General features: G+C 56.6%; 7 protein-coding genes across 7 annotated transcripts; 3 read left to right on the top strand and 4 right to left on the bottom strand.

Moving 5' to 3' along the window:
• Nucleotides 1-634: 634 nt before the first annotated feature.
• On the bottom strand, nucleotides 635-2,269 carry LTHEOB_11919 (uncharacterized protein; the record flags this gene model as incomplete). Its single annotated transcript, XM_035508728.1, has 1 exon — nucleotides 635-2,269. One exon carries the CDS (start codon nucleotides 2,267-2,269, stop codon nucleotides 635-637), a length of 1,635 nt encoding a protein of 544 aa, XP_035365488.1.
• An 851-nt stretch (nucleotides 2,270-3,120) lies between these two features.
• LTHEOB_11920 (Ribonuclease E inhibitor RraA/Dimethylmenaquinone methyltransferase) lies at nucleotides 3,121-4,239 on the bottom strand (the record flags this gene model as incomplete). Its single annotated transcript, XM_035508730.1, has 4 exons — nucleotides 3,121-3,297; nucleotides 3,466-3,896; nucleotides 4,019-4,076; nucleotides 4,192-4,239. 4 exons carry the CDS (start codon nucleotides 4,237-4,239, stop codon nucleotides 3,121-3,123), a joined length of 714 nt encoding a protein of 237 aa, XP_035365489.1.
• A 2,609-nt stretch (nucleotides 4,240-6,848) lies between these two features.
• LTHEOB_11921 (Alpha-L-rhamnosidase) lies at nucleotides 6,849-8,933 on the top strand (the record flags this gene model as incomplete). The annotated part of the gene is made up of 1 exon (XM_035508731.1): nucleotides 6,849-8,933. The coding sequence occupies one exon, from the start codon at nucleotides 6,849-6,851 to the stop codon at nucleotides 8,931-8,933; it is 2,085 nt and encodes a 694-aa protein (XP_035365490.1).
• Nucleotides 8,934-9,751: 818 nt separating this feature from the next.
• LTHEOB_11922 (Cell division protein) lies at nucleotides 9,752-11,395 on the bottom strand (the record flags this gene model as incomplete). Its single annotated transcript, XM_035508732.1, has 1 exon — nucleotides 9,752-11,395. One exon carries the CDS (start codon nucleotides 11,393-11,395, stop codon nucleotides 9,752-9,754), a length of 1,644 nt encoding a protein of 547 aa, XP_035365491.1.
• Nucleotides 11,396-12,614: 1,219 nt separating this feature from the next.
• Nucleotides 12,615-14,205, top strand: LTHEOB_11923 (NADH:ubiquinone oxidoreductase; the record flags this gene model as incomplete). Its single annotated transcript, XM_035508733.1, has 2 exons — nucleotides 12,615-12,908; nucleotides 12,976-14,205. The coding sequence occupies 2 exons, from the start codon at nucleotides 12,615-12,617 to the stop codon at nucleotides 14,203-14,205; spliced, it is 1,524 nt and encodes a 507-aa protein (XP_035365492.1).
• A 431-nt stretch (nucleotides 14,206-14,636) lies between these two features.
• On the bottom strand, nucleotides 14,637-15,478 carry LTHEOB_11924 (Cell division control protein; the record flags this gene model as incomplete). Its single annotated transcript, XM_035508734.1, has 3 exons — nucleotides 14,637-14,982; nucleotides 15,038-15,159; nucleotides 15,224-15,478. The coding sequence occupies 3 exons, from the start codon at nucleotides 15,476-15,478 to the stop codon at nucleotides 14,637-14,639; spliced, it is 723 nt and encodes a 240-aa protein (XP_035365493.1).
• A 1,220-nt stretch (nucleotides 15,479-16,698) lies between these two features.
• On the top strand, nucleotides 16,699-23,664 carry LTHEOB_11925 (Peptidase S59 nucleoporin; the record flags this gene model as incomplete). Its single annotated transcript, XM_035508735.1, has 5 exons — nucleotides 16,699-16,810; nucleotides 16,948-17,052; nucleotides 17,323-21,134; nucleotides 21,329-21,559; nucleotides 21,610-23,664. 5 exons carry the CDS (start codon nucleotides 16,699-16,701, stop codon nucleotides 23,662-23,664), a joined length of 6,315 nt encoding a protein of 2,104 aa, XP_035365494.1.
• Between the last annotated feature and the right edge of the window lie 576 nt (nucleotides 23,665-24,240).

Here is a 24,240-nt window from a genome sequence, read left to right on the forward strand (position 1 = left end):
GTTGGGTTCTTTCTTGTTCCCTATTGGGTAAGAGCTCGTAAGGTGTATAGATAAGGCATTGGGAAATGCTTGGATTTGTTATTATGCGACCATGAAGCAGGTAAAAGGCCTGGTTAATGCAACTTTGGGTAGAATGGCATTCAAACATTCTACACACTTTCATAAACGACTAAAACGGTCTTGGAAATCTTTGCTTTGAGCTTGATTTGTATTCGAAATCGCGTCTCCCCACGTCCAGCTGTTCGAGACGATTATAACTAAAAACAAGGATATACTTCATGTAGCGGAGGCCGCCAAACAAGGAATAAAACAAGCAAGCTGATGTACCACGCGCCAGGGCGGGAATGTAGCAATAACGAACAAAAGGCCGTAAAGAAACAAGAGCAGTTGGTTGGGTGCCGCTGAGACCCTCGGACCAAAAAATTGCTCTGAAAAAAAAAGGGGGATATATAGACCAAGAAAAATATCAAAAAGGCCCAAGGCCAATCGGAAAGATTCTATACACAATCTCGGTTCTCACACACGCGTTTTTCGTTGAAAAAGGAGAAGAGCGTAGAAGAAGCAGATTCATCATATCATCAACAATGAAAAAGAAAGAGGAGAGAGGCGGATGGGGGTGGACCAGCGGTCTCCTTTAATACGCATCGCCCCAGTCGACATCGCCGACCTCGTCTCCCTCCTGCAGCGGACTGCGCAGGCCCATCTTGCGCTCGTCGCGCTGGCGCTGCTTGCGCTCCTTGCGCGTGACCAGGTGCGGCGTGACGGGCGTGATGGGCGTGAAGGGCATGTACGGGCTGTAGGGCGTCATGGGCACGCCGGTGGCGGGCGTGCGCAAGCCGCGGTCTCTCGGCGACAGGAGGTCGCGGCCGCGGTTGCGCGCCTCGATAACGGTCGTCTTGGTCGAGGGCGACTGCGCCGAGTCGGGCGCCATACTGCGCAGCGGCAGCTCCGACGTCGACGACGTGGCGGACCGCGCCGAGGCGCCGTGGGGCCCGCGCGGGGGCGGGGGCAGGTCCTGCGTGCGGATGGCCGGGGGCGGGCCGGAGGGCGCGTCGCCGGCGCGCATGGCGATGTCGATGGTGTTGCTGCCGTTGCTGGGGCGCGGCGTGTGCGAGCTGTGCATCGAGTGGGCGTCCAGCGTCCGTCCGCTCTCGCTGCGCTGGGGGTGGGCGCGCGGGAGCGGGTGCGGGCGGCCCAGATCCTCGTAGTGGAAGGGGCCGAAGGACTCAGCGGTGTTGGGGGTGGTTGGGGTGGGTGCGGTGGTGGCCGAAGGTGGGGATGGCGGCGGACCAGGGTTGTAGAAACGTGGAGACAGCGGGGTGCGGGCTTCTTCGTCGTCACGCTGACCCGGATACTTCGTGATCGGGCCGCTAATGCGAAGGTTACGGATGCTGCGGCGAGACTTGCTACCAGTGGAGCCAATTGATGCAGTTCGGTCCTTCTTTGAGAGGATTCCACGTGGCGACGATGGCGGAGGGCTGGCGTAATTCTGGCGGCGAGCAGCGGCCATTGGGCTCTCCGGAGGGTAGATGGCGCGGACTGGGCTGCGAGGGCTGGCGGGCGAGATGGGACTCGCAGGATTTTGACTGCTGGGGACTCGGAGAGAGGCAGCAGTGTTGATCATGGGCGGGCGGCCCTTCGGTTGCACGGGATAGTGGCGCTCCTCTTCCTCCTCCTCAGGCGATTCTTGGATCTCCTCGGCGGACGAGTTAGCGACCTTCTTTTTCCTCTCCTCGTCGTGTTCCATGACGGCAGCGTATAATCTCTCCATCTCTTTCTGTCTCTCCTCCTGTTGGTTCTTTAGGAAGTTCTGGTCGAAGGACGACATGCTCTGGCAGCTGGGGCTGATGGGGCTCGTAGGCACACTCTGCTGCTGGCGCTCGGCAATGCTCGTCTGGCTCTTCTTGAAGGCATGCTTGAGCTTGCTGGGGCTGAGGGGCGAGCGCCAGCGCGAAGAGGGCGAGACGGGAGTCATCTCGAAGCCATTGGTGCCGTTCGCCTTGACGACGTCGACGCGCTGGTCGGTAACAGCGCGACGCATCTTGCGTCCGTAGGTAAGGAGGGCAATGCCGACGACGAGAACAGAGAAGATGTAGGCGCCAATAATACCGCAGATCTGGGCGGGCAGATAGGCTTTGTCGCGGAGAGCGTGTTCAGCGACAGGGGCGGGATTTTCGTCGAAGTCGACGTCAAAGAGTCCAGGAGTGGCAAAGACGTGCTGGGCGAAAAAGGCTGCTCCGACGGCGGCTAGGGCTCGTGGAGCTCGCATGGTCTTGTAGCTACCAGGCACCTAGGGGATCAGAAGCTAGGAAAAGGGTCGCGACGCAGATGCGACAATATGAAGGTGACTCGGGACATTCGGGGTAATGCAGCGATCCACATGGTGGGCTGCACGACAGCGATGAGCGTATATATTGGGCTGGGCCTGAGTGGCGGTGGTGGTGAAAGCTCGACCAGTCAGGCCTGCGAACGCCTGTGCGGCACGCTGATTGGCCGCAAACTGCGGGCTGTAAGCGCCCGCCCATGTTTTTCACATCCGCCGGCTGTGATGTTATCGCGCCACGCTGCCAACACCGGCTGTGATGATGTGTTCGCACATGCATGCGCATGCTGTGAAGAGGTATGCCGTGGCCGCTTTCCCCGCCGTCAGCACGGCAGAGCGTGCGTCGTTCCGCAGCGCGCGATGAGACTTCGAGGTGCTTGTCCGCGAGGCCGCTGTCGAGGCCCGGCCGACTAGCCCCCAACAGGCAGCGTGATTGCCGTCTGCTAAGCGCCCGCCGCTCGAGCCTCGGCCCAATCAACAGCCTGCGCCCTTGCATCGCGCGGCCGCTTCACCGGCCTTGCACGCCTCGACGAGCTTAATCCGCACGCCCAGCCAGCCAGACGCCTGCAAGTATTTGAAAGTCACGAGCCTCTGTCGGTGACCGCTCCACCTCGCGCCCGATCCACTATCACATCGCTTGGATTCCTCTCCTTTAATGCTACTACCTCGTCATAGCATCACAGCCCGACGCCAATCGGCTTTCCACAGCCTTGCTCACACCATTGACAATCACCTTCTGTCTGTGCCGATCTGCTTACCGCCTCATCTTGTGCTTGATCTCGCTTGTACGCCTCTCTCTATTGGCCTCGATGCTTTGCGAACGCCTCCTTGACAGTGCCGCCGGCCAAAACGTCGGCCATGCATTTCTCATCCGCATCCACCAGCTTCGGAATGAGCTCTAGCACCGCATCTACCTTATCCTTGGGGATCACCACGGCACTGTTCTCTGCCGGGTCCAGCATAACGACGTCTCCCTATATGGTATCAGCATCCGCGAGCTGGACTGACGTTGCGAGCGCGAGTCAGGGTTGTTTGGAAGGATTTGGGGCCACTGGTCTGATCATCCTTTTCGCCGACGAATGATATTTTGGGCAACAAACTGTAGACGTCGTCGGTGGAGCACTCAAAATGCAGGGACTTACCGACACGACCGTCACCTCACCGATCTCGACCGGATATCCAACGGCGTAGGCCTTGGTTTGAGCTCCTGCACCCACGCTGCTTGTACCCTTGCTCCACACGGGAATCTTGAGGCCGTTCAGCGTATCCAAATCCCGTACTCGTCCCGAAACCAGTATGCCTTTCGCTCCCAGCTGTTCCATGCGCGCGCCGTTTATGCCTCCCACCACTGCGCAAGCCTGCCCTTCTGGCTGGGACAAGACGACAATTGTTTCAGGGTTGACAAGGTCGGCGTAGGGCGTACCCGGAGCGATCTTGCTTGCGTTCTTATCGGCAGGTTCTTTCAGCTCAGGCTTGTCGCCAATAGGGTTGGGGAATGAGCTGGTCGTTTTGGGAGAGAAATGGACTGTGCTGGCCGGAGCGACTACACGGGTGGTTCCGGTCTTGAGCGGACCTGTCCGGGTTCAACGTCAGCGACTTGGCTTTTGTCGCTTAATTGAAAGCTGCAGCAAGTGAATGACGCCAGGCGCTGAGAAGCCCTAGGAACGAGGAGGCTAACGAAAAGGCTGCATCTACCTATGTCTGGAATAAAGCCAGCACCGGGAACATCGAGCTTGAGAAGCGCGTCCGAGACCTATGTTGCATTAATTAGCAGCTAGGTCTTCGTTCGCGCGGTTCCCGGGGCTCTCAGAACAGCTCATCGCAAGCTATAGCCAATTCAGGATGCGAAAAGGCAGCAGCTAACATACGTCGCAGGCAGTGTATTTCGCAAGCAGATCAAGCTGAGCAGAGGACATGGTGAAAGGATTGAGGCGTCGCAACGTAGCAAACATGGCAACAAGAAGGTGTTGGACGAAGGGGTTGCGGAGTTGGAGGGGCAGCTCCAGTCAGGGACTTGAGCTTAGTGTTGCGGATGCATCCGATGACGCATGCGGGGAAAGTCGGCGCCAACGCTGGGCAACTTTGCCGCGGTCCCTCCGTCCGGCCTCCCTACGACCCTTCTCTTCCCCCAACGCCCTCGACCGTACTACAATGGCTTTCAGACTCCGCTTCCGCGAGAAATACTCAATCCATTCAATCTCAACCTTAAAGTGGTGACCTACTCATCGCATCTCGCCAACTTGTCCCAAAATCGAATCCTGCTGATGGATGCCACTTTTTGGATTCAACGAAAGATTATTTCAAACGACCTTCATTCCCAAAATTACCGTCACCGCATTCGCCGCTCACTTGCATGGCCTATATCAATTCCGCCAATATCCTTGGTCTAAATGAGCCAGCTAGCTACAGCCTGCACCTTACTGAACATCCATTGCCTGCACTTGCACCGCTACAACCAGTGATGCAAGCCAGATGAAGATGAGTATCTCTCCCGCTGAGCGCAATACTCCGGCTTCTGTACTTAATTGGATCCGGGCTGTGGTCTGCGCATGAGGGATGTATCCCCGACTGAGTTGCTTTTTGCCCGTTCTCAATGCTCCCTCGACTATTTTGAGCCTTTCGCTAGGACATTCAGTGTCTTATGGCCACAAAGCCATTATACCATTAATTCTCGATTGGAGAACAAGAGAAACGGTGGAGATATCCGTTGAAGCCAAGGCATAGTTTTTTGATGCCTTTGAATTTCCTTAGAGTCCTCTTGTTTCTCCCGCCGCTCTCTTATATGAAACATTCAGTGAATGAGAAACGATACATGGCATTAACTAAATTTCCTAGCAGCCGACGTATTCCAACTCCAGTAGTAAATGCGAAAAAGAAGTCCACAAATGCTCGGATGCCCACACGGTTGGCATGCCCACATCCCGCTACTTTTCGGGCTCTCGGCATAATGTTGCAGGCAAAGCTAAGGCAGGGGTAAGTACAATAGTTCATTTTGTTAGTGATTCCATCACTAATCAGGCGATGAACTGTCGCTCATGCACTCCGCAAAATCGCTAAATGTGGAGTGTATTCGCAGCGTTTTAAACAGCTCATGACCACGCATGCATTCAACGTCCAACGCCACAGGTTAATACAACTTCGAAGCTTTACACCTCTCCAGTCGTTCTAGTTTATACACAAACTCCATTACAAGATCTCCTCAGTACGGTCCACGTGTGTCACCGGCATCGGCAGGTTGATAAAAGACAATTATGACGCGTCCGGAACTACTGAGACGAGTCAGCAACTCGGTTGATATCTCACCGAGATCGATTAGTACAACGGGCACACTACCCATAAATGGTGAAAGAGTGACGCTGCGGAGCTAATCAGCTTCCGAGGAGCGGTATGATGAGCTGCCACCCTGCCCGAGCTCCGCTGTCCATGTAGCACACCATCAACTCGCGGCTATTCCAAACGGATAATACATGCGTAGTTGCAGCCTCAGAGATTCTAGTGTAAGTAGCAAAAACGAACACGAGTACGTATTCCCCGCACTCCACAAAAGCCGCTTCCCCACAACTCGTACATCTACCGTCGGCTATGGCTCGCTCCTTCGCCGAACCCCTGCCGACTCCATGCGGAATGACCGCAGAGCGGATTTTCCATAGAACTATTAAAACCTGTCACACATCCAGAGCTTGGGCTACTATGCTGCTACCAAAGACTTGAGCTTCCTCCTGTCGCTCTTTGCTCGCGCATTATCCCTTTGTTTTCCAGCCAGGGGATTTGTCTGTCTAAGATGGCACCGGCAATCTCGACTTCAGCATGCATCTTGCTGGCAGCACTTGTCCCTGCAGTATCGGCGGCTCCAGCAAATTCCTCTACGTAAGTGTTAACTTTCAGATTCAGTCTACAATCAGATGCAGCCATGTATATCTCTCCAAGATAAAAAAAAAAGAGAAAGGAACAAACGAAATTGCCCTGCGCATCAGTTTGGTTCGGGGGTATGTGCGGTTGAAAAAGACATTGCTTCGGGAATTCCGAGTTGGGTCTCTCGGCGCGCAACAAAAAGCCGAATCGAGAAGCAATGAAGCGACCTTCCTTGCCATGACTGCGCAATTTCTATACTATTCTAACTTTTTCCAGCACGTCAGATGTCTATCCAGTGGCATACAACTTCGCCAATACGTCGACTACGTTCAATTTCTCCTCGTCAACGTGTGTGACTCTTACAGCGGCGAATCCAGTTGTCACGTTAGACTACGTTTGGGAAATTGGAGGGTTCCCATTCATTGAAGTCACCGATGTCCCCGCATCTGGCGTTCAGGTCGAAAGCAGATACTCGGAGGCAAAGACCAGTCTTGACCTCCCGCACGCCGATGGGCCATGGACTTTCTCGAATGGGTTGAGCAATTCCTTTCGCGTGGAGACGTTCAATGTTTCTTCGCCCGGGAGGCTTCAGTCGTTCTTCATCCAAGGCGGGCAAAGATGGCAGGCGATCAAGCTGCTGAGTGCAGGAAGCTTTTCGTTCTGTGGCGCAGGAATGGCTTCAGGGAATGACATCAGGAGTATCGAAGAGCTGCCGGGGAATTTCCACAGCTCAAACGATCTGTACAACAAGATCTGGGCGCTTGGTGTGAGGTCCGCCCAGCAGTCGTGCATCGAAAGCGGTAGTGCTCCTTCGACATGGGAGATCACTGACGATGGAGCCTTTATCCGCGGCCAAGTTCCTGCACAATCGTCCCTCGGAACGGGTTACGGTAACTACACGTTGACTTTCTCGACGAAGATCGTCCGCGGCGGTACCGGCTGGCGAACTGTGGCAGCTCTTCAGGGCTATGGACAGTACTTCGTCTTGACGAGCGAGTATCCGGAAGGCACTTACCTGAATACAAACCGGACCCTTTTGCCTCCAAACACTCTGATCACAAATTATGGATGGAGCATTGTCAATCAGACTACCCTGGAAACTGGACCAACGATCTACTTCCCGTTGCCTTTTGACGTCAAGGAAGGGGAATGGTACAATATCTCGACAACTATCAACGCCACCGGATACGCGGTTTCTGTAGACGGTAGCGATCCAATTTTCGTATCCAACGAGTATACCCCCAGTGGCACCCAGTCAACTTTCATTTCCGGCGACAGGACGGCAGGTACATGGGGGTTTGGTCCATTCCAAGACCAAGAGGCTTACTTCACCAACGTGGTTGTCGAGGCCGAAAATGGCACAGTCCTCTACGAGAATGACTTGAAGGGCGACATGGTTCTAGAAGAGTACGGAGTCGCCGCCAACACGCACAACGTCTGCCTCGACGGAGCGAAGAGAGACCGGCTGGTCTGGATGGGCGACTACGCCCACACGCAGCGCATCATCGGCGCCAGCACGAACAGCTCCGAGTTCTCGACTGGCACGCTCGCGTACGCCCTAGAGTGGCAAGCGTCGTCCAACGACTCGAAGTACCCGGGCTTCTCGGGCATGTCGGCCTCGATGGGCGCCTCTCCCGCCTTCGGCACCGCCCGCGCCGGCTACGCCCTGATCGACTACCAGTTCGGCTATCTGATCGCCTTCGCCGACTACTTCCACGCCACGGGCGACCTTCCTTTCCTAACGGCGCACTTCCCCCGCCTCAAAACCATCGTTGCCTCCCTCATCGCCAACCTCGTCGACCCGTCCACCCACCTCGTCTCCACCGGCTCCATCCCTGGCATATTCTTCCTCGGCCCCGCCGCCAACGGCACCGCGCCCGCCGCCATGTTCGCCTACGCCCTTGACCTGTCCGCCGGCCTCGCCACGGCCGCCGGCGACGACGACTCCGCAGCGGCTTGGTCCGCTGTCGCAAGCGACGTCGCGGCTGCCGTCAACGCGCTGCTCTGGAACGAGGAGACGGGCACGTATGCGGTCTCCCTCGACGGCGGCTTCGCCAACTCGAGCATCACCTCCACCGCCTTCCCCATCCTCGCGGGTATCGCGCCGCTGGACCGCGCTGAGGCGGCTATAGCGGCGCTCGAAGGGCTGCGGTTGGGGATAGGGTACAAGGCGTACTTGTCGGATGACGCGCCGGCGAATGAGACGGCGCTGTCGCCGAATTTGAGCGGGTTCTTGCTCGAGGCGCTGTTGAAGGCGAGTAATGAGGCGGCGTTCGCTGCGGCTGGGACTAATACGACCAGCTCTGGTGCGATCAAGACTGCTATATCGGTGTTGCTGGATCAGCTCTGGCCGGCTATGGTTACGGATGATGACTATGCTACCGGGTCTAGTTGGGAGTACGTCTATGGCGATGGCCGCCCTGGGCTCGACACGTACACTAGCCATGCTCACCCCTGGGGCGGCGCCCCGACGTACGTGCTGTCCGAATATGTGCTTGGCGTGCGTGCGGCGACGGCGGGATTCAAGACGTGGGTGTTTGAGCCGAGTGTGGCTGTGTCGCGGGATGTTGATGTCGAATGGGTGACGGGGAGGGTGCCGGTGCCGGGAGGCAAGGTGGAGGCGGGGTGGTGGAGGTTGGAGGACGGGGGTGTGAGGGTGAAGGTTTGTGGGGTGGACGGGACAACGGGGACGGTGAGGGTGCCGGGGAAGAGGGAGGTGGAAGTGATTGGTGGAGATTGTGTGGATGAAGTGTTGTAAGTGGGAGCATGTCTGTAGAGCAATGATAATAGAAGTTGATTCTGCCGTGAGTCTGAAATGCAACATTTGCCCCCTTCCCGGATATTTTGTACTGTACCGTCGCTGCTTAACGTCTTGGTAAGTTATAAGTAATCACCCATGGGTACTTGAAGCTAAGATCCGGACGCAAATGTCTAATTTTTTTTTGTAACATTCTCGTCCGGATCTTAGCTTCATGTCCGCACCGAAGTCAATTTTGTATTGATGGCAATAATAAGCCATGAATCTGTATATTTCGCTTGTGCTTTTGGTTCCAGTGTTATTTCCCACACTGATAGTGTCTCTGCACAGCTTCTTGAACTGCATCGAGCAACGGCATTTTGTAGAGGCCAAGAACGAATAAAAATATATAAGCCAATATGTCCGGACTTGAAGCTATGATCCGGACGCATTTGTACAATTAAAAAAGCGACAAATTCGTCCGGATCATAGCTTCAGGTCCGGATGGTTGGGAATAAAACCGTGCTTCCGCTGTTCTGCGGAAGCAAGATTGGTCTGCGGAGCACTTCTCGAGCACGGCATAAGGCCTTGTTGTGTCTGTTATCTGGTCATTTATTGGTCCTATGTACGCCTTTGTAGGCAAATATGAGTGTTCTTGATAGTAAGTAGTTGATAAACCAGATTGTAGTCGTTGCTTGTGTCCCATAGCCCCTTTTTTTGGATCCATGACGCCATTTTGTAAACCCAACGCCAGAAATGACTTTTAGATCAAACCACTGATATCCGTTCAGACGCTCAGAAAGCCAATCAAACCAACCAACCCCATGAGAATCGCAATTTCACTCCAGAGCCATCGCCTCCTCCACAAAGGCCAGAAACTCCTCCTGCAATCCCGCCTCCCGCATCGTCTGCTCCGACCCATCCAGCATGTCATCCAAGTCTTGGTGGGTCTTCGTGGCGAGTTCTATCTCCGTCCTCGCATCAGCCGCGAGAATGCCTGCCGCTGTCGTGAGATCGTTCGCACTCTTCTCGATCCTGAGCATCGAAGCATGATGCTCCGCAATATCATGCTGCTGATCGATGGTCCTGGCATAGAGCTTCAGGGCAAGCTTGCGGAACGCCTCCCCTTTCTTTCTGGCCACTTGGAGATTCGTATTACTGCCCATAGCGGCGCGGTGGTAGATTGCAGCCCGCTCGCGGAGGCCGTTCATCTCAGCGTCCCTCTTGTCCTCGCGCTCACGCATGTCACGCAGTTCCTTGCGCAGCTTGGAAAGCTCGGAGTCGCGGGCTTGGACGTCGGAAGGGATGGTGTACGGGGTGATTCCCATGCGATGGCGCTTTGGGGCCGGGTTGGCGAGGTTCTCTGGGGAGGCGGGGCGCTTGGTAGACTGCACGGACGAGGCTGGAGAGGGGGGCGCCGTGTTCTTCAGAGGTTCAGTTGGTGCGGACGGTGGCGGCGTCTGAGGCTCTTGAACAGGCTGAGGCTCTTGAACAGGCTGAGGCTTTGGAACCGGCTGAGGCTTTGGAACCGGCTGAGGCTTTGGAATCGGCTGAGGCTTTGGAATCGGCTGAGGCTTTGGGATCTGCTCCGGGGGTGAGACCTTTTCAGCCAGTGGGGTCTGCTCTTCAACTGGAGCCTTCTCAGGGGCTTGGTTCTTCGTTCCGTCATTTGTCGTCTGTTCCGTAGGTGCAGCTGCAGTACTGCTCTGAGCAACCACCGTCTCACCGGGCGGAATAGGAACTGAGCTGCTGGATGCATCATTCGAAGGAGCGGGGTGGCAGCCATGGAACCAGTATTTCTTGTCCTTTTGCTTCCGAATGGAGGCGAAAGTCTTGCCGTCCTGCTCATACGCGGGTCGGCCTCGATGAGCACGTTGGGAGATGATGCGACCCTGCGGTGTGAAATCGAAAGGCCAGTATCGATGCTTTTGGTTGGCCGTCCAAGTCTTAGAGTGCAAGATGTCCCAGGCAGCCTTATCGTCAATATAAGAGAATCGAGGAGGGTTGCTATCGGTGGGTTGCTTCGGGACATTGCGTCCCGTGTACAACTTCCAGGTCGGGTGACCGCCCTTCTTATTTCTGAACTTCTCGACAAGTTCAGGCGAAGGATCGCCGTTTCCATCGGACGGACGCCATATCTCCCTCTCTACCTTGCCATCCGAGAGAGTGGGACTTGTAGTAGTTGGAGTAGATGTATCCTTCTTTGCCTTCAAGACTTTAGCCCGTGGCTTCGCTTTATTTGTGGTAGTAGCAGTCGGTGGCTGAGCAATAGTCGGCTTTGGAACGGCCTGCTTGACAGGTGGCTTGGCTCCAGAAGTCGCGGGCTTGGGCTTTGGCTTTGGCTTGGAGGCAGGGCCGTTCTTCACCGCCGACTTGGGCACCGATGGCTTCTTCGATGAAGCCGATGCAGTCGGTTTAGCAGCCTTGGGTAGTGCCGCCGGCGCCTTGGCCGCGGTGCTTGAGCTTGCAGTCGGAGCCGTCATCCTTTGCAAAAAAAAAAAAAAAGTTAGATATGGTGAGGTCAACCGTACTGGAGGGTGAGTTGCGATAAAGGGCTTTGCGATGGTGTCATGTGATGAGGTGAGGGTACCTTACCTATGGAAGGCTGTTGAGGTGCTACTTGTGTGTTGAGATGTTGGACAAATCTTCATGCAACATGTGGACGGGATAGTAGGAAAGTGGGCGGAAGGGATGAAGAAGATCTGGACGAGGAGAAAGAGAAATGAAGGATATATATAGGCTGGAGAAGGGCCCTTATGGACCCTTGCAGTATGTTGAGGCAAGAGCGTAGCGTAGACGCGTGGCTTCTGCAGATTCCAAACGTGAAGCAGACGATATATATCTCCTCCGCCCTGCAGATCCACTACCACCTCCACTCGGCCTATTTCTTTCCTAATTTAGAAAGATGCTAGATTCCATTCCTCGCTAATAACCAACTACTCATGGTGTTGGATTTATCGTCTAATGGATAAGCGTCGATAAGAGCCTTTAGAGGTGGGAGTGGAGGAGATATGTTATCAGTCTCCAATTGAACAAATCCAAGGATTGGCACGTTGAACGCATGCGAGAATTCAATTGAGAATCGAAAAGTCTTAGGCCAAGAAAGCATTTGCAGTAGAACCAAAAAGGTGGCCTGATACGTAGATTGAATTATATTGACACTGAAATGGGTCAGTGTAAAGAACTGCTCAGGTCGGTATTAACTGAACGTTGTAAAGTTCAGACCCAAAACAATGAATCAGTATTCTGAATGGATTTAACAAGGAATACAGAAGTCCATGAGCCAGTCCAGACGAATGCATTCGTCAGCATAGTGATTAGGCCGAAGCCGACTCTCCAATGGGCGTTGGCTGAATAATCCGTGCGCGGGGGAAATTCGGCTGGTTGTTCCAGGTGCTGGCGAGGACGGCGGAAAATGTCGGGTTCCATTGCGAAGTAATCGTGGCGAGGCGGCAAGATGGGTTTGGTGAGGCTCTTAGCGGGCGGACGCGAGAGGAAGTGGTCGCGATGCGGTGGTCTATGATGTGGTGGAGGGAATCGACCAATGAGCGGCGCCGCTAGTCTTCTTACGAGGCCATCCTCAACCCTCGGCCGTGCTTTGCCTGCCAACCTCGACCCGCTCCAGCATCGCATATCTCCACTCCACCCGCCCGCGGGCTCCTCCACCAACCGCTTGCATCGAGCAGCTCGACCGCTTTCACCATGCTCGCTCGGCACGCTCCCGCTACCCAGGTAGTCACCGGTGCCTCGCACCGCGTGCTGCCCTCCGCCTCGGCCGCGGCTCGCCTCTCCGCTACCACCTCGTCCGCCCGCCGCCAGCAGCGCAGGAACCTCGCCACCGTCCAGGACACGCCTGTCCACCGCCACGGCGGCCTCAAGGACCAGGACCGCATCTTCCAGAACCTCTACAGCCACCATGGCGCCGACCTCAAGAGCGCCATGAAGTACGGCGACTGGTACAAGACCAAGGAGATTGTCCTGAAAGGCCACGACTGGGTGCGTTATCATCCCCAATGGCTGGCCTGCCTCCCAGTGCGCACTTGCTGATGGCTATGGCGAACAGATTATTTCCGAAATCAAGGCTTCCGGTCTGCGCGGTCGTGGTGGTGCCGGTTTCCCCTCGGGTCTGAAGTGGTCTTTCATGAACTTCAAGGATTGGGACAAGGACAACAAGCCCCGCTACCTCGTCGTCAACGCCGATGAGGGTGAGCCCGGTACTTGCAAGGACCGTGAGATTATGCGCAAGGACCCCCACAAGCTCATTGAGGGCTGCTTGATTGCCGGCCGTGCCATGAACGCGACCGCCGCCTATATCTACATTCGTGGTGAATTCTATCACGAGGCTACCGTCCTTCAGCGCGCTATCCAGGAGGCTTACCAGGCCGGCCTCATTGGCAAGAATGCCTGCGGTTCCGGCTACGACTTCGACGTCTACGTCCACCGTGGTATGGGTGCCTACGTTTGCGGCGAGGAGACTTCTCTTATCGAGTCGCTCGAGGGCAAGCCCGGCAAGCCCAGGTTGAAGCCCCCGTTCCCCGCTGCCGTCGGTCTTTTCGGCTGCCCCTCCACCGTCACCAACGTCGAGACTGTCGCTGTCGCCCCCACCATCTGCCGTCGTGGCGGCAACTGGTTCGCTTCGTTCGGCCGTGAGCGCAACTCGGGTACCAAGCTCTTCTGTATCTCCGGCCACGTCAACAACCCTTGCACCGTTGAGGAGGAGATGTCGATCCCGCTGCGCGAGCTGATCGACAAGCACTGTGGTGGTGTTATTGGTGGCTGGGATAACCTGAAGGCCGTCATTCCCGGTGGTTCATCGACTCCCATTCTCCCCAAGCACGTTTGCGACGACCAGCTCATGGACTTTGACGCTCTCAAGGACTCGCAGTCTGGTCTTGGTACCGCTGCTGTCATCGTCATGGATAAGTCCACTGACGTTGTCCGTGCCATTTCCCGTCTCAGCAAGTTCTACAAGCACGAGTCTTGCGGCCAGTGCACCCCTTGCCGTGAGGGTTCCAAGTGGACCTACCAGATCATGAACCGTTTCGAGAAGGGCCAGGCGCGCGCACGTGAGATCGACATGATGCAGGAGCTCACCAAGCAGGTCGAGGGACACACCATCTGTGCCCTGGGCGAGGCCTTTGCTTGGCCCATTCAGGGTCTTATCCGCCACTTCAGGCCTGAGCTTGAGGCTAGAATACAGGACTTTGCGGCGAAGAATGGCGGAGAGGCGCTGGCTGGTGGTTGGGCACACGACGCCTCGAAGAAGGGCCAGCTTATTGCTCCGGGACAGTAAATGTAGATTACCGGGAAACTTGACGGAAGGGGATTTTTGAAAAGGCCAATTGGTAGACGAGACGGATATCAAGTAGTGGGAAGGTACGCTAGCGGATGGTTCGGGCTGTAACAATGACACCCTATATTTTCCTTGTGTTAGATTTTAGCAAGTTTTTAACTTTTCTCGGCTGTGTGAGTCTGTACATATGGTAGAAGCTTGCATTGTTGGACTCTTTCTGTGCTCATCAAATCGCCTCCGTGAAGTTATTATCTTGCTACTTTCCCGCTCAACGCCCGCCCAGAACAAACGCCTCCAAAGTGCAATGATATAAGAATAGGGCACAGCACGCCCAAAACGGGTATTCCAAACCGGTCCTTGCCGCACAAGCATAACGCATCCATGTGCTCTCCTCGAGAGCGCCTCAGGTCCGTTGGCCCTCTTCTTTCCTCTCAACCCAAGCATATCCCCACAAACTCCTCCCTCCCAATCGCGCCGTCTCCGTCCAGATCGAACTCTTCGATCATTGCCGTCAACTCTTCCTCCTGCAATCCTTCACCCAGCTCTCGGGCCACCCGCCGCAGGTCCTGCAGCGTGATCTTGCCCTTGCCTCCTTCATCGAACAGCTCGAAGGCCCGCATGATTTCGTCCCTCGGGTCGCGGCTTATGATGCGATGCGCCATGATGGCCTGGAAAGTTTGGAGGGGAAGGAGTAGGCGCGTAGGGCCGGTGAAGGCCGGGTTGCTGTTAGCGGCCGCAGGGGCTTTGGATTTGCTGTTGATGTTGTTGGCGGGGATACTGAAATGTTGTCGTTAGTTTTTGCAAACCATGAAGTGCAACAGTGGTAACATACCCGTTAACGCGGAGGATGTTGAGGATTTCTTGCTTGGGCAGGTCGAAGCCCAGGGCTTTCATGGCGACTTTGAGCTCATGGTAGTCGATGTGGCCGTCCTTGTCGAGGTCGAAGAGTTGAAACTAAACAAATCGAGCATGTTAGGCACCAAGCTGCAAAATGGCCAATTGCATGGTTTTAGCTTACTGCTTCGTTGATCTCCTCTCTCTGCTCGTCACTCAGCTCTGCAATCTCGCCCCGCCCTGCATCCGCCAACCTCTCCCGCTCTGCTCGCTCCGCCCGCTCGCGCTCCAAGCGCTGCGCTTCCCGCTGCTGATGCGTCGCACCACCGCCACCGGCGCCGCCGAAGGTGTTGGAGGGTCCTGCGCCCGATGCGCCGCCGCCGCCACCGCCGCCGCGACTGCCAAAGCCTCGGCCTGGGTAGGGTGTGGTTGTCGCCATGGTCGGAGCTGCGTTGTTGGTGTTGTGTCTGGTGCGGATGGGAAGGCGTTGGTCAGCCAGCTTGGCAGCGCGCGGGTTCGCTTTTTTTCGTTCAAGCGAAGGGATGCGTTGAGTTTGGCGTGGGGAAATTGAGCGGTGGTTGCTGTTTCCAATCTGTTAAGCTATCAGCGCTGGCGAAAGCTTGGGAAGACGCGTCTGAGGCGCGCGTTGGACAGCACCCCGGCGCCTCGCTCGCTTAGGCACGGCGGGGATGGGCGTGGCGATGCAAGGATGTGGCCAGCAAGTGCCGGGGAGCTGCTATAGCTCCAGCGGGGCAAAAGTAAGTGACAGCAGATGAATGGCTACTGTCAGGTTCCAGCAGGATGGCGAGGGTCACATCATTGTCGGTAAATCAGACCTTGAGACATCCTGTCTTGTTGCACTTGGGTGGGATTCTTTGTAGGGCTTAAGACAGATGTAAACACTGGCTTGTTTGCACTAGAAACCACGCCAACAACATTTGCAGATGGATGGTGGCTCTGCCACGGCAGCCCTTAGTAACCACCAATGGGGCCTTGAGATTCTTTCGTGTTGCTGTCTCGACTGTAGCGCGGGCCGGTCTGGCTAGTCGCAGGCATCTACAAAAGACGCAGGCTCCCGCGGCGGTGACTGCCTGATCGCTGCCTAAGCCTGTCTCCTTAAAGCGCACGCATCCAGCGCCCGCCGAGCATCAACGCATCCATTCTTCTTTGCATCAACGGGGATATCAGGCAGATAGACGTGGATAGCGTGCATTACCGTGAGCAGAAACGGTTGCTCCGTCAATGTGAGGTGCTGGTCCCCCCAGCCGTCCATCCATCACGTGTGGCTGCAGTGACGTCCGTGCACCGGGTACCGCGAAATATCCGCCCAGCCAACCTCACCACCACAGCTGTCCGCCATCGCCCTCTGCCCACTCCGTTGCGCGCAGTTCCACCCCCACCCGCTCGGCCTCGTCCATCCGTCGCGACGAGTCGAGCTTCGCTCTCCTTTCGGCCGCTCCGTTCGACGCGACCCATTGTCGATTTCAGCGCGTTTGCCAGTTTCCTTTTCCCTTTTCCTGGCGCGTCGTCGCGACGCTCCAGCCCCGTCAAACCCGCGAAAGACGTGACGCGCACCTGTGCTCACTTTCGCACTCCCGACAACCCACAACTCGCATTCATACAGCCCTGCGCGACGAACGCGATTGACACCCCCTCACCATGTCGGCTTTCGGCGGCGGCTTTGGGAGCGGCTTCGGCTCTAACAACCAGCAAAGCACCGGCTTTGGCGGTTTCGGCTCGAACACCAACACAAACACTAACACGAGCGGAGGTAAGCAATGAATCTCGTTTTATTTGCTTTGTCCTTGGCCGATCATCGCGCGAATCGACCCTGGAGCTCTCGACCTTCCGTCGCCCAGCGCCACAGACAACCACGACGTTGACATTGCCTTTCTCGCGTCTTTCCAGGCTTTGGCTCCACTGGCTTTGGCTCCAACACCGGCGGCAGTCTCTTCGGAGGAGGCAACACAAGCGGCGGCGGCGGCGGCGGCGGCGGCTTCGGCTCTGGTGGAGGTACGTCTGAGCTTCTGAACTTGCAGCTATTCTACCTGCTTGGGCATCTCGAGCAAAGTCAAGCGCTTCCGCGTGAACGCGCCTTCTGGTACCCTGGTCTCCAAAACGCGCGCAACGACTTGCAACCTTGCGCTTGTCATCTACTCATCGCGGCCTTACGGAGCCCAGCTCAGAACAGGCGAACTGGGAGCACAGCTCCTAAGAGCTTGCTTAGAAGCTCTACTAATGCATATTCCACAATTGGACAATCGCTGACATGAAGTACTACAGGTTTCGGGAGCAATACTACGAGCTCGCCATTTGGCGCAAAGCCTGGAGGATTCGGTGCACAAACTACAAGTAGCGGCAGCTTGTTCGGCGGCGGTACTGGCACCGCCACCTCGGGAGGTACAGGCTTTGGCGGCTTCGGCAGTAACAACACCCCAAGCACTGGCTTCGGAAGCGGTAACACTGGTGGTGGGCTCTTTGGCCAGAACAAGCCTGCATCCGGGTTTGGTGCTACTACGGGCACAGGTGGTGGCATGTTCGGCGGTGCCAACACTTCAAACACGACCACCTCAGCTTTCGGAGCTGGCGGCGCAACTGCTTTCGGCGGCGGCCTGAACCAGGCGGCCGCAAACAACGGTACGGCCAATACTCCTTTCAACGCCCACATCGAGAAAGATGGCGCAACTAGCCAGAATGCCCATTACCAGACCATCACCTTCCAGCAGCCTTACCAGGGCTTCTCGCTTGAGGAGCTGAGATTGCAGGACTATGCGCAGGGCAGGCGCTTCGGAAATGCGAATGGCCAAGCTGGTGCTTTTGGCGCCAGTACAGGATTCGGTGGTTTTGGCTCGAACACCAACACCAGCGCCCCCGCCACTACGGGTGGATTCGGTTCCAACACTTCGTCAGGAGGAGGCCTCTTTGGTGCACAGAACAACACGTCCAGTCCGTTCGGCGGAGCCCAGAACAACACCACTGGCGGTTTCGGCTCCAACGCTAGCGGAGGCGGTCTTTTCGGCGCTAAGCCTGCCACAGGTGGAGGTCTTTTCGGCAGCAACACTGCCTCATCTGGTCAATCCACCGGTGGCCTCTTTGGCACGGCAGGTAACACTGGAACCTCGGCTTTCGGCGGCGGCAACACTGGAGGCTTTGGGAGCAACACCAACGCTGCTGCTGGTGGTGGCGGTCTTTTTGGAAACAACCAGCAGCAACAGCAAAACAAGCCTGCCTTCGGCGGATTTGGCTCTGGTACTAGCACTGGCTTCGGCGGCTCGACGACCGGCACCGGATTTGGTGCGAACACTAATACCAACACTACTGGTGGTGGTCTGTTTGGCGGCAACACGAATACCACTTCCGCCTTCGGCGCAAACAACCAGCAGCAACAGCAGAACGCCTCGAACCCCTTCGGCGGCTTTGGGCAAAACAACCAAAACCAAGCCCAGAACCAGCCGAGCGGTGGCGGTCTTTTCGGCGGCTTTGGGCAGAACCAGAACAACCAACAGCAGAACAAGCCTCTTTTTGGCGGTGCTACTCCTGGCTCTACTGGCGGCGGTCTGTTCGGTAACAACCAACAACAGCAGAACCAGACTGGAGGCGGCTTGTTCGGCGGAAACAACCAACAGCAGAACCAGGGCGGCGGAGGTCTTTTCGGTGCAAAGCCGGCTGGCACGACTGGTGGTCTTTTCGGCGGCGCGGCCAATACCAACACCAACACTGGCGGCGGTCTCTTTGGCGGTGCCCTAGGCCAGCAGAACAACCAGCAAAACCAAGCTGGAGGCGGTCTCTTTGGCGCGAAGCCTGCAGGCCAGACCGGCGGTTTGTTTGGCGGAGCCACCAACACCAATACGAACACTGGTGGCGGACTTTTCGGTGGAAGCCTTGGTCAGAACGCTTCGGCGCCCACTGGTATTGGCGGCGGCCTATTCGGAGGTGCTCAGCAGCAGAACCAGCAGCAGCAGCAGCCGCCACTTGGTGGTAGCCTTTTCGGTGCGACCATGGCATCGCAGGGCCCGAACCAGGCCCCTCAGTTGACTGCTTCGATGAATGGCAACCCGTATGGAAACGAGCACCTGTTCGCCAGCCTCAACTCCCCTGGCCAGAGTGTTGGTCCTCTGGCGACGCCGCTTTCTAGCAGCCAAAAGCAGAAGAAGAACGCCATTCTTCCGCAGCACCGCATCAACCCCGCCGCGTCTTCTCGCCTGATTACTCCCCAGAAGCGTCTCAACGGCTACGGTTTCTCATACTCTACGTATGGCACTCCCGGCAGCGCTATGGGCAGCGGAACCCCCAGCTTCAGCGGCAGCCTCATTGGTGGTGGTGGTAGCTTTTCGAAGTCCTTGTCGAAGAGCTTCTCTGCAAGCAGCCTCAAGAACACTTGGAACGCGGAAGACAGCATCCTCTCTCCTGGCGCTTTCAACCCCTCTAAGCGCCCCGCCTACTCAAACACTGGCAGCATGAAGAAGCTTACCATCGACCGTGCCCTCAACGTCCGTCCGTCCCTCTTTGGTGAGGAGAGCAGCAGCAGCCCTGCTTCTCAAAAGAAGCGGGTCAGCTTTGACGCCAGTGCCACTCTGAACGGCAGCCTGGACGGTGCTAACGGTGCTCTGGTTCCTGCTGACCGTGAGTCGACGACCCCTACCGCTGAGGAGCAGGGCTTCCTTCGCTCGTCTAAGAACGGCGAGAGGCAGACGAACGGCACTGCAGCTAACGGGGACAAGGCTCCTGAGATGGAGCAAGTCAAGGGCAATGAACTCGCCGTCGTCCCCGAGGAGCCGTCCGAGGCCGACAAGATCCTCAAAATCGCCAACGAGAAGGCCCGTAAGGCCCAGAGGGATCAGACTCCTGGAAAGTACTGGTCCGAGCCCAGCGTGGATGAGCTCAAGACCATGAGCAAGCAGCAGCTGAAGTCCCTTGAGAACTTCAGGGTTGGTCGTGAGGGCATCGGTGAGATTCAGTTCGAGCACCCTGTTGATCTGACTGCCATCGACTTGGATGAGCTCCTTGGCGAAGTGGTCCAGCTCAATGTTCGCAACGCCACCGTCTACCCATCCAAGACTTCTACTCCTCCCATGGGCAAGGGTCTCAATGTTCCGTCGCTCATCTTGCTTGAGAACTCGTGGCCTCGTGCCCAAGCCGGCAGGGTCGCGGTTCATGAGAAGGGCGGACCTCGCTTCCAGAAGCACATTGATCGTTTGAAGAAGGTCGAGGGTACGGAATTTGTGTCCTACGATGCCAAGACTGGCACCTGGACCTTCCGCGTCCAGCACTATACCACCTACGGTCTGGACTACGACGAGGAGGATGAGGAGGACGACAGCATGCTCACAGATCCTCCCATCGATATGCAGTCGCCTACTCCCACGGCCCGGCGCGTCCCCGCTCCTCTGTCGGCTTTGTCCCGCGCGTCTCAGGACGACTCCACCCTGATGAGTCTGGCAGAGTCCAGCCCCGATGACACTTTTGAGTTCAAGAGGGGCCTGGTCAGGAGGACCAATGTCCCTGGCAGCTTTGATGATGAGGGCGATTACTACGAGGATGACCTGGCATATGGACAGGATGACACTCTGAACAGCACTCAGTCTTTTTTAGATGAGCGCTCCGTGGGTCCCTACGAGGATGGCAGCGACATGGATGACGCTGCCTCCTACCGCAGCGGATCTGATTCGGAACCTGAGCACACCATGGCAGGCTCTTTCCCCATTCCGGATCTTACCACGGAGCAGACGCCCGCCAAGAACACTGTCTTCGATGCTTCGGGTATGCCGAAGTCAATCCTGAAGGCCAGCCGGGCAGGATTTGGCACTCCAACTAAGGGCGCCTTTGACTTTGAGGGCGACTGGGCTGCGCAGCTGCAGCGGACTATCAGCCCCAAGAAGCAGGATCGCCAGACTCTTCGCGAGAACCAGAGCAATGCTCTGAGACAGTTCGATGACGACGTCGAGGAAACGCCCAAGGCTCCGACTTTTGCGAAAAGCACCAACAAGCCTTTCTCTAACAGCATCGACCTTATGAACTCTTTGTTTGGACAGAGCACTGCTCGTAGGACCGCTACGGCCAACGGATCGCCGGTTAAGAAGGGAAAGGGCCTTGAGGTTTGAACCACCTATCCTTGTTTTCTGCACATTCTTTCCCATTTGGGTACGGGCATGGCGTCTGGCTTCTCCCTTCGGATCCGGTTGGCATCTTGATTGGATTTTCGCAGGGGGCTGCTGGACGTCGCGCCCCTGACTCATGTACGTAGCATAGCACAGATTGAACAGCATACTGAACAAAATGGTGTTAACAGTGGCCCTACCAAAAGCGACCTAAGACTGGTGAAGAACTTGACGACCCGACCGAAGCCGATAAGGCTTTCCACGACAATGTCAAGCCGACTTGGACTCATGACGGCACCCTCACGTACACTACCCCAGGCAGCGCTCCCAAGATGCAGGGAAAATTCATTGCCAACCTCAAGAACTCGATCGTCAGCCAACACAAGGATGTCCGGTTTGCAAAGTTCTCCACGCCTGAAGATGTAAGCTTCCAACCTTTGTACGTGCAAAGGTTACTACTAATGCCATGTAGATCTGGCCTGCGACCATTGTTGAGCAAGCTAGCGCAAACAACACGCACCTGATCGACGGTTCGGATGACGAGCCTCCTCGCGCTGAGACGTTGGAGATGAAGTTCGCCGATCTTGCCAACGCCGTTTCTATCGACACGCCGGCCGGCAGGTTCGAGCAGGAGGTGTGGAAACTGGCCAGCATCCTTTTCGACAGCCTTAGTGCGGACGACATTCCTGATGGTGTTCCCAATGATCTCCAGACGTTTGAGAACCAAATCCGGACCATGAAGCTGAGCGAGTTCTGGAAGTCGATCGTGCTGCCTGAAGCTGATCGTCAAGCTCGCCTGGCCAAGTCTGCCGAAGAGAAAGCAATCGCGCGTTTGTCCAGCCACAGCATCACCGAGGCTTGCGATGCTCTCATCGAAGGCAAGGATTTCCGGCTGGCTACCCTCATTGCTCAGATCGGTGGCCCGCAATCCTCCCGTGAAGCCATCGCTACGCAGCTCGAGGAGTGGCGCGCTCAGAACGTGCTGTCCGAGATAAGCGACCCGGTCCGCGCTCTTTACACTATTCTCTCAGGCGAGTTCACTGTTTCGGATGGTGCTCCTGGCCCTGCTGCTGAGAACAGGGCTGAGGACATTCGCATCTCATCTCGCTTCGGCTTGGACTGGCGTCAGGCTTTCGGTTTCCGGTTGTGGTACGGCCGTCAGACCGACACCGCTGAGGATGGACTGATCGAGTACGCCGTACAGCGTTTCGAGGATGAACTTAAAGAGGGTGATGAGAACGTAAAGCCCGTCCCGTGGTTCGTTCGTGCTGGCCTCAAGACGGGTTGGGATGATCCTACTCCTCAAGAACGTCAGGACATCCTCTGGGGCCTCCTCAAACTCTACAAGGCCTACCGCCAGAACGATATGACCTTCTCCGTGGCCGAAATTCTGACTCCTGAGAACACAACGGGCAACCCGGTCAACGCTCGCCTGTCATGGCAGCTCCTAACGCTACTACGCGCGCGAAACATCCTCCCTCGCGAGGTAGTGACAAGCGACATGATCTACGACGGCCCGCGCGAGGGCGAACACTTCAACGCACGCCAGATCACCGAGATCAGCGACGCGCTGACGCAGACGTTCTCCATCCCGCTGCTCACGTCCGAACACTGGACCCACGCCACGTGGGTGCTGATCCACCTCACCGACGACGACGAGCGCGCGGCGGCCGTCAAGGACCAGCTCTCCTTCAACGCCGGCCTGATCGGCGAGGACGCGGCGTCGGACGCAACCTTCGCGCACCTCACGACAGCGCTGCGCATCGCGCCCAGCTGGATCTACGCGGCCAAGGCGCAGCACGCGCGCGCAGTGCTGGGCGACCCGGTCAAGGAGGTCCAGTACCTGCTCGCGGCCGGCAGCTTCGCCCAGGCCCACGAGGTTCTGTGCCGCGCCGTCGCGCCCGCCGCCGTCATCGCCAACACGCAGCACGACCTCGACGCCCTGGCCACGCTGCTCAACGGCTTCGCCGGCGCCCCGGAGAAGGACGTCATCGAGTGGCACACGGGCGGCGCCGTCTACGTCGACTACCTCGCCCTCTTGCGCCTCCACGGCGCCCACCACCATCATGCTACCAACCCCTTCGCCTCCTCCATCACCTCTCTCGGCAACAGCACCAATGCCCGCCCTAGCTCCGCTAGCTCCAACGTCATCGGCGGCCTCCACGACAGCGCTTCTTCCTCCGCCACCACCACGCTGTCCAAGGCCGAAGAGACCAAGGCCGTCCTGCAGCGCCTCGCCGCCGCCCTCGCCAGCATCGCGCCGCAGCTCAACGCCCGCGAGGTGCTCGAGCGCGCCGCGCTCAAGGAGGTCGCTCGCACCGTGCTCGAGGGCGTCAAGAAGCAACAGCAGCAACAAGTCCAAACGTCGGAGATGGACGGCTTGGAGGGCGCTGGCGCTGCTGACAGGATTGCGGAGAAAGAGAGGAGGAACGTCCTGCGCATGAGCGTTACCGAAGAGGCGAGCTTGTGGCTTGGTAGGGGCGTGGGTGTTGAGTATTGGAGGGCTGTTGTTGCTGGGGGACGGTAATTGGTTGATTGATTGATGATGAGAAGACGGTTTCTCAGACGGGAATTGCAAATGTGTGTGTGTGGAAAGGAGAAAAAAACGGGGATGATGGTTGATAAGGCGAAGGAATGGGAGGAACTTTTTCTTGGTGCATGAAAAGAGGCAAGAGAGAGAGAGAGAGATGGTGTGGGAGGATTCAAGGTTCTTAATCAACGAGCGGGCGGCTGGTGGATAGTTTTATTTGGCTTTTCTCTTCTTCTTCTCCTGCTTGTTCTCTCTGTCTCGGCTTTTGGCGAGATGTGCGTTGCTTGTTTCTTCTTCTTTTCTCATTTTTTTTTTCGGCGATTGACTTTTTTTGGGGCATCATGACGGCTCTCCTTCCCCCCTTGCTTCGACTTTCTTGGAAAAATCGAAAAGGTTGTTGTTGATGACCGCAGCGAGGTGGTGCAGAGCAGGGCAAGACAGAAGGGAGTTGTAAATGGCGAGAAGTTAGAGCGAGCGAGCAAGCAAAAAAAATTCCATAGCATTCAAAAGGGAAATGAAAGTTGGAAATGTGCAAAAGTGACTTTCGGCCTCTTAGCTATGATCTACGTTTTC

The sequence above is a fragment of the Lasiodiplodia theobromae genome, assembly GCF_012971845.1.
Source record: "Lasiodiplodia theobromae strain AM2As chromosome Unknown scaffold_55, whole genome shotgun sequence".
NCBI classification, from domain to species: Eukaryota; Fungi; Ascomycota; class Dothideomycetes; order Botryosphaeriales; family Botryosphaeriaceae; genus Lasiodiplodia; species Lasiodiplodia theobromae.